The 12,983-nt window shown below is 41.4% G+C and overlaps 1 protein-coding gene across 1 annotated transcript in view; it reads right to left on the bottom strand.

Moving 5' to 3' along the window:
- The window catches only part of Retreg1 (reticulophagy regulator 1), a 40,081-nt gene extending 28,561 nt beyond the window's left edge, over positions 1-11,520 (bottom strand). The window contains exon 1 of the mRNA XM_008821767.2: positions 11,031-11,520. Coding sequence (XP_008819989.1) covers positions 11,031-11,065 — 35 coding nt within the window. The 5' untranslated portion in view covers positions 11,066-11,520. The remainder of the gene's footprint in view (positions 1-11,030) is intronic.
- Positions 11,521-12,983: the final 1,463 nt, after the last annotated feature.

Genomic DNA, 12,983 nt, shown 5'->3' with positions numbered 1-12,983 from the left:
CACAACACTCTTTCCAGTAACTTCCCAATAAAGCCTCATGATCCTTATCAGAGCTCCAGGCACCATTTCCAGTTTATAAGAGTTGGCACAAGAGAGTGAAGCCATGTGCCATCAAACCCCCAGCATTTGCCTTCTGGAAGACCACAACTCCCCACGTTGCTCTCTCCTGTGAGCAAAATGGGGACTATCAGTCATTTCCTGTACTGTCAGTGCTGGTGCTTGTTACATCTTAGATGAACTGGACTTACGGCTTCTTGTTTCAGCCAGCGAGTTAATTCTAGGTTTGTCATTTTTCTAGGCATGTTTTAATTTTATAGTGAAATAATATAGCGCAAAGCATTTCTTGGCACCGACAAGTAGGCTTCTAAAAGCTTGTTTTTATAATATCTCAGGATGGAAAAGAAAAACTAGGACTATTCAGAATCTGTATTCTGTTCCATCAGTTGTGGAAGGAACAACCTGACTAACTGACTCTGTCATGAGTCAATGATCCAAGCTACTCAGAAACACTGAACATAAGCCATATACTTTGATTCTTACACAGAACACTCAAAGCAGTAGACACTCCATTTCTGAGAAACGTAAGTACATTTATAACCCCCTCAACTTATCTAAGGATGGGGTTCATATTTTTATAGGCATTTTTTTTTCTTTTCAAACTAAAGCACTTTCTTGTAAAAGCCCAGCATTAATAATATGTTACTTCCTGAGTCAAAGTAGTATTTGTGCACAGCTGCTTCTGTTCTGTTTACATGGCTAGCAAGGGGCCCCATCATGATGGTAATTACTGTGTGGTACTCATTAACCATCATTTATGTGGGGGAGTCTACCCAACTTTGGGAGCAGTAGTCTCCACCCATGAAACATTTGCACGTCAAGGATGAGGACGAAGCAACCCTTCATAACCCACTGTTGCCAGGCAGAGGGAACATTCTGAGCTGTGACACTTGCTATCACCCCTCTCCATATCAGGCACAACTGCAGTTGCCTCTTCCAAGGAAAAGACTCTGAAGGCTGGTGATGCCTCCTTGGGACTCTCCTAAAGCCCACAGTGCCAAAGCTTTCTGGCTGGTATTTACCCAGTGAGTGAAGATTACTCTGAGAGCAGGCCAACTCTACAAAAATAAGACTAAAGTAGGAAAGAGGGTGTGGCTTGACCTGGGCAATTCCCAGAGCCTCCTTTTAGGGTTGTTTCATCTGTGTCCCTAATGAGAGGACTAGCTGGTCCATAAGAAGCAGAGCACCACAACTGTCCTCTAAGCCATCATGTTCCTTCTGTGTGTCTCCAGGGACAGCTGGGACATTCCCCGCCCCCTGGTTTCTCAACTTCAGCATCAGAACACTCTGTGACCTAGATGTACTCCAACGCATTGCTACATCCAGGGTTTGCCTCTTGCCTTTGTCAGTCTGGGATTCTGAGACAGCAGGTGTCTGAGGGAGCAGGTCGCTGGGTGTGAAGAGAAAAGGGGGCATGAGAGAGGATGGATAGGTAAGACATTCTGAGGCTAAGACCATGAGAGAGGAAAAAATGAATCTTAGGGTCTGCAGAGACAGACTGTCTTGCTTAACTTCTTCCACCACCAAAGTCACTGGATAGGCCATTCCTATCCAGACCACAGGCCTAAAGCCAATATTCCCTCATGAGGTAATTTGTATTTTCCCATTCAGTTTTCTGATGTTTCACAAAAATAACTGAAAAACATAAGCAGAGTTTAAAAACTCTTAAGTCTAAGAGTCTTTCCTCTAAGTTAATTTTTCCTGGATCTTGTTATATATTAAGAATTTAAACTGCGGCAAGGCTATCCAGCCATAGAAAATCTAAAACACCTGGATTTTAGTTGAAAGAGAAGTTTGGTGGCTGAAGAAAATGTCAATTCTCAAAGCAACTTTGAAGCACTGCATACTGGTGCCCTCCTTTTTCAGACACAAAATTGAGGCACTGTATGTATTCTTTTCCCTAATTGATCTTTAGAATAGAATCTCCTTTGTCCCCTAGTCTTACATTTAAAAATCATATGAGTGGAACACTTAATGTTCATATGTATTTAATTTGTGCATACCCCATATTATGTTTTTGGACACAGGATGTATGTATATATCTCACACAGGGCCACCCCTTCCCCCAGAACATTAGTCCCAAAGCAGGGCAAGCTGCCTGGGGTCTGGCTCTTTCAGCTGACACTTTAAGGACACAACCATAAAACCATGGATGGAGGGTGATTCCACGAGAGAATGGGGTTTGGAACAGAAGGACACGAGCAATGCCATGCATGTGTACTCCTCCACCCTTGCCAGACGGGGACTGTAAGTTTTCTAGAGGGGATTTTGGAATCTTTGGGGGACCTTCCTAGAACTAATCCTCTGTGGATATGAGGGATGGCTATACCTTCATTCACTCAAAACAACTCCAAACGTTGAGGTGGCTCAGTCAGAGGTAGAAATAGGAATGAGACAGTTCACAGTGCCCATGAGATAAAATCAAATCAATGGACAAGAGAGCCATGCATGCTCTGAACCTGAGACTCCTCCTGTGGCTACTCCTCTCCCTGTAAGAGGCACTCATAAGCATCCTGGCTTCCCCTTAGAATGGATAAATTCAAATACAGTCAGCTCTCCACAGGTTCCATGTCCAAGAACTCAACCAACTCAGGAGGAAAATATTCAGGAAAAACTTTGTACTTGTACTGAAGATGAACAGACTTTTTTCTTGCCATTATTCCCTAAATAATATAGTATAATAAACTATTTATAAAGTATTTCTATTGTACTAGGTATTGTTATTTAAAGATGATTTCAAATAAGCAAGTGATACACATAGCTTTTATATAAATACTATGCCATTTTGTGTAAAGGACTTGAGCACTGTGGATTTTGGTACCCAGTATTGTAGGAGAAGCCTTTGAAGCAATACCATGTGGATACTGAGAGACAGTTAAACTTTAATTCCCTCAATGCAGTCTGTGGCATAACTCTGACATACACATGGGTTAAATTATAGAATGGGTCAATTATAGAAAGGGTCAAAATGAAGTGAACCAAACAGAAACCCCTCAGAGCCCCATTTCTCACACATAAACCATCTAGACAAGACCTACTAAGAATACAAGAATACCTAAGAGATGTGGATGTGCATGTTTATGTTGGTATATTTAATAGGGCTAGATCACAGGCAATTGAGGTTATGTACTCAGAAGTGACCTATTTCATGTTGCTTAAGGAAATGTATCATATATTATTATTTACTACTGAGGATTTGACAATTTGAAATTCTTCTCACTACATGTAGTATGGCTTACCATATTCATCTATAAAACAAGATAGGCACCTTTAGCCTCATTTTGATTACAACAAAATTCACAGAGTAAGTGATTTGCTCAAAGTCACCCAGCTAAAACATAGTATGCTGGTTAGTTTTTTGTCAACTTGACACAAACTAGAGTTACCTAGGAAGAAAGGAGCTCAATTGAGGAATTTCCTCCATTAGGCTGGCCTATGGCTTTACCTGTAAGGTATTCTCTCAATTGCTGTAGGAGGGCCCAGACTAGTGTGGGCAATGCCATCCCTGGGCAGGTAGTCCTAGGCTGTAAAAGAAAGATAACTAAGAGTTGCCTTCGACCTCTTCCCTTTTGGGATCATCGCTGGAGTCATAGCCATCAAATGAAGTTCAATCCCTTTGTGACTTCTGACTGAAGCCAGAAATGCAAAGGGCATTTCAGTGTACCTTCTCACATATGGAAGAAGAGTATGTTTTTCCCGCTTTCCAAAGAGGTGAGATGGAAGTACAGTGTTCAATCTGACCATTCGAAAGGATGACGTTCAATTGAATGAGGGTACTACAAAGGTCATCAGATTGGTAAAGTGGTCCAGGTTACAGGAGGAAATATGTCACCTACATTGAGCAGGTGTAGTAGAAGGCTAATGGCACAACTGTCCATGTGGGCATTCACTCCAGCAGGGTGGTTATCACCAGTCTAAAGCTGAAAGACCATGATTGGAGAGATGGCTCTGTGGTTAAGAGTACTGGACGCTCTTGAAGAAGAATCCCATCACCCACATGGTGGTTAAGAATTCCAGTTCCAGGGGATCTGATGCCCTCTTCTGTCCTCCACAGGCACTGCATAACATGTGTGCACTTACATACATGCAAGTATAACACTCATACACATAAAAATAAATAAAAATGTTTAGAAAGCTGGACAAGGACTGAAAAAAAGATTCTGGAATGGAAAGTCAAATCTCATCAAATAGGAAAGGAAAGGGGCACATACAAAGAGTAAACCTACAAGAAAATGCAGGAATGGAGTGTCATATATATGACTTTCATGAAAAACTACTTAAATGGGAAAAAAGGAGAAGAAAGACAGATAACTGAGCAAGTCAAGGGAACAAGCCAACAAGCAGCATTCCTCCCTGGTCTCTGCTATGGCTCCTGTTCCAGGTTCCCACCTTGAATTCTTGTCCTGACTTCCCTCAGTGATAGACTGTCACTTGGAAGTATAAGATGCAATAAAACCTTTTTCTCCCAAATTGTTTTTGGTCAGAGTGTTTCATCACAGAGACAGAAAGCAAACTAGAACACAGTGAATCTCAGATTTGTAACCAGGATTCAAAACCATCTTTGTACCATTCCTAAGCCCATGTTAGTTGTCTCCCTAGGGAGTGGTTAAGAGTAAGGGTTTATGCCTGGAGATGTAAGCTTCAAGAAAGTTGGGCCAGGCATTGTGGTTCATGCCTTTACCCCAGCACTCAGAAGGCAGAAGCAGGCAGATCTCTGGAAGATTGAGGCCAGCCTGGTCTACATAGCAAGTTTCAGGCCAGCTGTGGCTACAGGAAGACCCTATCTCAAAAAGACCAAAGGGGAGGGGGAAAGAACTAGAAAGTTATTCTATGTATGACCCCTTCATCAAGGAATTAGACCCTGTTAGGGACAGGGGTCACTGGCCTGCAGTGTTTCTCATAACAGGGGCAGCAGCAGGTGGCGTGTCACCGTCAAGGCAAGTGGCCTTTCACTGTTAAATGGCACAATTTTATAACGTTTTTTCTCTTTCTGTAAGTTGAAAAATAAAGCCTCCAAATTTTTTGAAATTTTCCCAAGGAAAAGTTGGATGCATGTCCCCTCCCTCAAATTGGGGCTCCTGGGCCCTCAACTAGAGCTTAGCAGGAATGGCATTGTGCCAGCTTCTGGGCCCAGGTCTTAAGGAACAGCCAGTTTACATGACCTGCCCTTCAGTCCCCTCCAGTCTTCATGTGAAAAGACCAGTATTACGTCCCATCACATTTATAAATGGCAAAATTACTTTCAATAACAGCAAGTAATATGGGGGCTGGAGAGATGGGTTAACAGTTAAGAGCACTGACTGATCTTGCAGAGGACCCAGGTTCGAGTCCAGCTAACAACCATCTATAACTTCAGTTCCCTCCAAGGGCTTACATGTGTGCATTTACACACATGTAGGCAATATTCTCACACATAAAATAAAAAATACATAAATTTTTAAAAAAATAAGTAAAATAAAATAACAATGATTAATAGCTATGAGAAAATCCAAAAGACAGAATATTTTGGTGGGCATTTAAAACCATTTCAAATTGTTTAGATGCCACCGGGAAGTACTTGTAAGTGAAAAGATACATACACACACACACATATATATATCATATTATAAAGCTTTGCCAAGAAAATTCATCCAAGAAAAACTAGAAGATAATATGACTATATTTTTAGAGTAATGAGGTTATAGTTGGTATTTTCTGCTTTTTTCTTCTTTTTCACTGATACCATTTTCCTGCCCCAAATCGATAGCTATAGCATCCTTTAATGGAAAGTGTTCAGTGGAAAGTTTCTTTTAAAATATATAAATGGTAGTGAGCACAACCCTTCAGGTAAGGATTTGTGCTCTCATGCCCAGATCACACATCATAAGAGAGTGACACACCAAATGTATTTAAATATCAATTTGCCATAAAGGTCCCTCACAGGAAGTCAGGGGCAGCCCACACAATTAGCTTCTTGTACTGTCAGTCACCAGGGACAAACCTGCCCATAGCCGACCACAAAGTAGCTGTGGCCCTCCTTTGGTATTGTAAATGAGAGACCGTCACCATTTTAGGGCTAGCAGCAAAGAATTCACCATACTGTGCTTAAGGAATAGAAATCAGCTTCACCAGGGGCCTGAATGCCAGAAATGTGTTGGAGTACTGCAGAGTTTAGGAAGGAGGCAGCTAGGTAAGTGGTAGTTAAGATCTCCAGCAGGGGCTGGAGAGATGGCTCAGCAGTTAGGAGCACTGACTGCTCTTGCAGAGGACTTGGGTTTGATTCCCAGCACCCACATGGCGGCTAACTAACTGATCTTAGCTCTAGTTCCAGGGGAATCCGAAGCCCTGTTCTGATCTCCGTGGCATTGCACGACACGGGTGCACTCACACACATGCAGGCAATACACTCATACACATAAAATAAAAATAATAAAAAAAAGAATATCTCTGGAAAAACAAAGTGTCCTGCAGCAAGGACAGATTGTGTTGTTCTGTTTGTTTTTAATCAGGTTCAAATATTAGCCCAGCTGGGTCAAAGTAGGATTTCAAAAGTGATAAACATTTTCCATGATTGTGTGGGAAAGTGGAAGATGAATCATTAATTCCTTCAAACAAACTTGGTAAATGTCTATGGTGGTTGATGGCTTAGAGACACATCAGTGATGTAGCATTGTTAGAACTAAATGCTGGCCCTTGCCCTGGCCCACACTCATTTACACAGTGCAGTTGCCCACCATGGGCTCTTAAGAGCTGCTATGATAATTCTGTGGCTACTTTTAGTGATCTTGATAGGGCGAGTTCAAATCAGTCAGATGCTGGTTGAGAGTATAGTATATACACCATAGAAAATGCTAAAGATCAGGGACACCCCACCCCCACTGTTGAACATCTCTCAGGATGCCATGCCTACCAAGCCCAAATAAGGGGCTGTTCCATACTCTCCCATTTATCTCCAGTCAGATCAGTGCCTTTTGTTAACGACTGTGTTTCATTGACCCCACCTCAGCGCCAGTTTCCAAATCAAAGGCAGCATAAAGACATCCAAGTATATAAAAGCAAAAGTATGTTTGTTCCTAGGAATCCACCTCAATTGAAGGGCTGCATGCACAAAGCTGGGGCTGAGTACTTGGTCAGATTTCTGTGTGAGGTTTTTCTAACCTCACTATATAGTTTAAAGAAATGGCACTATCAACAGACAAGCCTCATCAGCAATGTAAAATTATACCCATAAGCCTGCCAATCTGAACTATTCAAACAATGAAACTTCAAGACATAAAATTCATTGCAATTGCTAATAACATTTTCAAAGACTAAAGAGTCTATTGTGTCTTTAAAAGAGCCTTGGTTTCCTAAATATGAAAACCTTTTGAATACCCAAATAAAGGCCAGGCAACCCTAATTTGAAAATCCCAAATTGAAAAAAACTCCAAATTTTGAAACTTTTTCAAGGCTGACGTGATACTACAAGTGAAAATTCTTGTCCCTGACCTCATAGAACTAGTCAGTCATAATCCAAGCATACCAAAAATGCTCTCAAAATTTAATTTTAGGAGCATGTATGAAACATAAGTGAATTTCATGCGTAGGCACAGGTCTCATTTCCAAGATGCCTCATCATATATATGCAAATATGACAATCTAGAGGAGGAGGGAGCCAAACTCAAGACTTCTAGACATAAGCATTTTGGATAAGAGACCTAACAGCCTTGCCACTCAAAGCAGATCAACGACAGAAAGATGTGGGAACAGAAATTATTGTTACAATTTTAGGGGCTCAGCAGCCTCTGCAAACAAACTTGCATGTCCTTACGACACGGCAAGCAGAGTTACAAGAATACATCACAGAGTCCTCAATTGCAACATCTTCCTTTGTGCGAGATATCAGGCACCTTTAGCACTTGCACAGGACATTCTCTCAGATCACTATTTAAACTGTTTTCTTGGCCCCTGCCATCTGAAGGGCTCTTATTTGGTGACTTTCTACCCTATATTGTCTCCTCGCTCAAGCTGTCTGCTCCAGGACATCAGGGTCCTTATCCACCAACCCATCACCTGGCACAGCAACTAGTTAAGATTCAGAGCGCAACAAACTCCTTGAGTGAACCAATAAATACGTGAACACAGTTCACTGTCAAAGTGCATTCATGACATGGAACACTAAAAGCATCAGTGAAATTCTTGTTTAGACAAGTGCCATCATCATGACTCAGGTGCATCTCCTTCCATGACAACTGGAATACAGAAAGACTCACTCACCCACACCTGTCACCTAGGTAAGTAATCAGTGTACCTCACCTCACAAGACCTGCTGGGCATCTGCTCCAAAGCAGAGATCAAAGGTCAGATAAGGAACCAAGGTAGAGCCAGGCCTCAGGCTACAGTATAAGCGTTCCCATGTTTCTTGTTCTAGTCTGCTTCCCTGCCCCCCACCCCCCGCCCCTTCTTCTTTGGCATCTAATGTCTTCTGTTGGAATGCCTGCCTTCTTGGGCCTGCTTCACAATGGCTTTCTTGCCCTCTGCCCTCAGTTCTTGACCTTGAAAATGGCAGAGATTCTTTGAATGTTCTTATTAAGAGGGCAAGAGAGATGGCTCAGTGGTTAAGAGCACTGGCTGCTTTTGCAGAGAGGACCCAGGTTCAATTCCTAGCACCCACATGGCAGCTAACAACCAACTGTAACTCCAGGTCCAAGGGAATCTAATGCCCTCTTCTGACCTCTACCAGTACTGCAGGATCCAGGTGCACGTACATACATGCAGGTAACACACTCATACACACAAAATAAAAATAAGTAAAAATATATTTTTAAAAGAGTGCTTACTGATAGTGAAAAATGAGGAGGGTTCCTCCCTACCTGTTCCCGAGAGCCAGGCTACCACCTTCACTACCTTCTATCTGGTGAATGTAAAATGGCCCCTTAGAGCCACTGCCCTGTGAGTGACCAGGCAGAGGGCACCTACGATGCCTGAAGCCTGCACCCCAGCACACAATAAGATTCTCTGTCATGTAGGTTCCACTGTTTCAGGGCTTTGGGTTTTTTTCAGAATCCAACTCCTCTTTAGTTGCCAGCAGTCAGAGCAATCCAGGACATCAAATTCCAAAATGAGACTCAAGGTCCACAATCAGTCTAACATGAAACTTAATTAGGAGATGCTGCAATCAAGCTCAAAGAACACTTTCTGTCAGCAGATTTATGACTTATAATAGTTATTTCTCTTTTAGACATGGCACCAGAGGATTTGACCAAAGGCATGTAATCTCAAATTTAGCAACAGGAAAATTCTCTCTCAATTATAAACATTTTATTTCTAGCCTAGCTCCAATCCTTCCCCCTTTCTACATAAATAGAGGAAAAATAAATAAATGAGGCAAAAACAAAGAATAAAATCCACTAACTGTTAGAACCTGAAAGTTACCTCGTCAGAATAAAAATGGGAGGCAGGAATATGTTCCCACAGAGGTGTGAAGGGAGTTTCTTACTTGCAAGCCAATATATTATAGTCCTTGGAAAAATTATTACCATGTGCATATTTATGTGTGTATGTGTGCACATTCTCCTTTCAATCTGTTTATTCTTTTAAACTAGTGAAACGTTCAGATAAAAAGCTTGTTTGTTCAGTTCACATCACATAATGTTCAAGATATTTCTAATCAACAATTAGTTACTATTTAATTTTGATAATGTTGCTCTTCATTAAAGCAGATCTCAATCCATTTCTGCCAGTTCTCTCTCTCGCTCTCTCTTGGATTATAAAATGATCAGGACCCCTGATACACAATTCAGGTGTAAAATGGTTTATCAATGCATTTCACTTGACAAGCACTGTCTGTGTAAAATTCTACTCCAAGAGCTGTGGGAATGCACAGGTTCAACAGAAAAGAGAAAGTCTTACTTTCAGGAATGTTATGGTGTCTGGGAGAGGGCAAGAACAACACCCATGGATCAACCTATCAACCAATGTTGACACTGAAATTTCTCTGAAAATGTTTTCTTAGCTAGTTAGTTAATCCATAAATGGCTCCAAGCACTTTTAAGGTCATCATCAAGTACTTGATTTAGTTTCATTTTATATAGAAAGTTACTCAAATCAATGTCAACTTAATGTTTCTTTCCGTTTAGTGGAATTTGGGAGAAAATAAAAACTACTGAGGACTACAGGGAAATACAGCTTTTAAGGAAACTACGAAAGCTGGCTACACCACCCCACACAAACCACCCCATATGGCCATGGCTGGTTCCTAAACAGTTACATTTCTTTGGTGATAAGATTATCAAGAATACCTTTCTTTAGTAACATTTTTATACTTCTTCTTATTCAAATTTCAAGCATCCCAATTAGAATTCCAATGAATTCTAATGATTCCTATCATGTTTGTTGATAACCATGGGACTCCAAGAAGACTTTCTGCATGGTGCTCAAGTTAGCATGAATTAATTACCTGCATCTTTTCCCATCCTGGTATCCCTTTCTTAGAGATAATTAAAAACAACACTACCACAATGCATTGAGGGAAGGCTGATTGCATTTTCAAAAACTATAGTGAAAAAGTTTTTTTAAAAATCAGAATTGGCAAGTTGCACATAAACTCTCAGAACTGCTTAGTGAATCTTTAAAATACAAACTTGGAGAGAAAAAAAAACTTCAAGAGCTTAGTTTTCAACCATCATCATCTCACATTAAAAAAGAAATACCAAAAACTTCAGGTAGAATTCACATTGTATATGGGAAAATGAGTGATTCTTAAATTTTCAAAGCCTAACTTCCCTTTTGAAGGAAAAGCCCACTGCTTTGCAGGTGCTTCTCTAAGCAGGAACGGCTTCTCCTGCTCTCTTCAGCCAGCATATGCCAAAGGAGATTGTTTTCTGGAATTATGGAATAGAACTCTTAATTTTTATTATAACTGTCACTTAACCATTTTTAAATTACTCAGAATATTTTTAAGAAGATAAACAACACATTAAACAGACCCCAGAAAAAGAATAAATCATAATTACCTTTTGCCTGGTCTGAAGTCGTCACCTTCAGGCATTTCTGCCCTTTAAGAATAATAACTGCAGTGGGCTGTCACACCTGCTCACCCCAACTAAGAAAGCCAAAGACAGCGTCTTTTCCACAGTAACACAGACTATCCGGAGGGGGGAACCCCAATAGAAAAATTCTTTCCTTTTTGGAGAAAAGCACACCTCCCCTACTCAGACAGTTGGTGTTTACAAACTTCTAAAGCACCTGCCTCCTGCCTTGAATGAAGGGAGGGCTGGGCTATTATGACAGCCCCCTGCTAAAAATACAGAGGTCACCTCTTACTCTCAGCACCGTGATAGGCAGCTGTCTGGGAGGACTGCCCAGCAGCCCAGCATTTTCCCTGAAGTCGTGTAAGGAGGTGTCACCACCTCAAGGGATGACTTTACCTACCCTGCCTTCCTGCTCGCTTTCCTTTTTTTTCCTAGCAAGATCCAGGCACCTACGAAAAGGTGGAGGGACCACGGGGAAGGCGGAAACCTCACCCTGGCTATCAGATCTCCCTGCAAGGGAGTGGGCGGGTTTGTTTGCATAATGTCCAGCCACTCAGCAAAAACATCTCTCACTCAAAAGGAGAAAAAAACAAAGTCCATGGAGCAATCAGGGTGTGAGGGATACTGCTTTATAAGAAAAGCTCTCTTTGGATCATCTAGGTTTCTCAACTCTCAGTAAGCAAGCACATGAATATGTATGAGTCAAGTTGGTGCGTCCCTGTGAGCAAAGGGCTCCTCCCCTCCCTACAGTGTCCCCCGCGGTTAGGACCGGCAGGACAGGGGCCCAGGGCTAGGCACTGGCTCTGGGAGGCTTTATACCTCTGCTTCTTGCCTCAGCTCTCAACTGCTGCTCCCTTCAAAGTGCCTTGCTTCAAAAATTCCGGGAGAGTCTTTTAGTAATATTCCGTGGGTTCTCTGAGTTAAAACCTGAACCCGTTATTTTTTGTTGTTGTTTGTTTGTTTGTTTTAACTGAGAACACTAGGGAAAGCACAAAGCAAGATCTAATGATGGAGAAATAATACACTTTTTTTAAAAAAAAAAAAACACACATGAACCACTGTCACGTAATAGCCAGTCCTCACAAGATGCCTGGCATGTGGGATTCTGCATGGTATCTTTGCTAGAATGGTTTCCCAGAATGCTAGGAAACTGAAAATAACTTATAGTTATCTGCTTTCTTTTGGAAAGTGCTGACCATTTTGTGGTGCATGCATGTCATAATTGGGAAAAAAATATTTTAATGATATAGTACTTCACACAAAATCTGGTGTGTTAGATAAAGTCCAAAGTTCAGTAGATGTGTATACTTGGTGGATAACTTGAAAGCAAATTCACATGCAGACTTCCACAAATCAAAGCGGCGGCATCCTCACAGAGTCAACACAGCTTATTATATTACTAGAAAGTGCAGCTTTTTAAGAATTGAGAAGCTGAAATGCTGAATATATCCATGCTAATACTTCAGGGCTTGTCTTGAACTTTAGCAATGCAAGAGGCTAATTCTACTTCTGACCCATTCAGCACCTTCATTTTACCTTTTCTTCTCCAAGCTCCCATTTTACTGTTTCTTGAATATCTAAATGGAACTTAGCTTCTGTTTGCTACAGAACTAACTATATCCATGAAATTTGTCTCTCAATTCTAAGAACAAGTCTAACAATGACTAGGCTGCAGCAGACACCAGCTACTACCATGGAAGAGCCATACCACCAGGGAGTGCTTACCCCTTCATGCATTTTCAAATTGCTTGCTCCAACTTGGTTTCCCTTTAGGTATATTCGTGGCAATTTGTAAAATTCACAAGGACAAGGAGGGAAAATAAGGATGACACAGAAACTCATGGTGTAGCTACCTGATCGACGACGGTTCCCACCAAGGTCCTACATGTCACTCTTTTACCTGAATCTTGCCTTCTGTACTGCTGGGGACGAGGT

This window comes from Nannospalax galili, unplaced genomic scaffold (assembly GCF_000622305.1).
Source record: "Nannospalax galili isolate Female #2095 unplaced genomic scaffold, S.galili_v1.0 scaffold207, whole genome shotgun sequence".
NCBI classification, from domain to species: Eukaryota; Metazoa; Chordata; class Mammalia; order Rodentia; family Spalacidae; genus Nannospalax; species Nannospalax galili.
The sequence above is the reverse complement of the archived record's forward strand: the minus strand, read 5'-3'. Positions and strand labels throughout refer to the sequence as shown.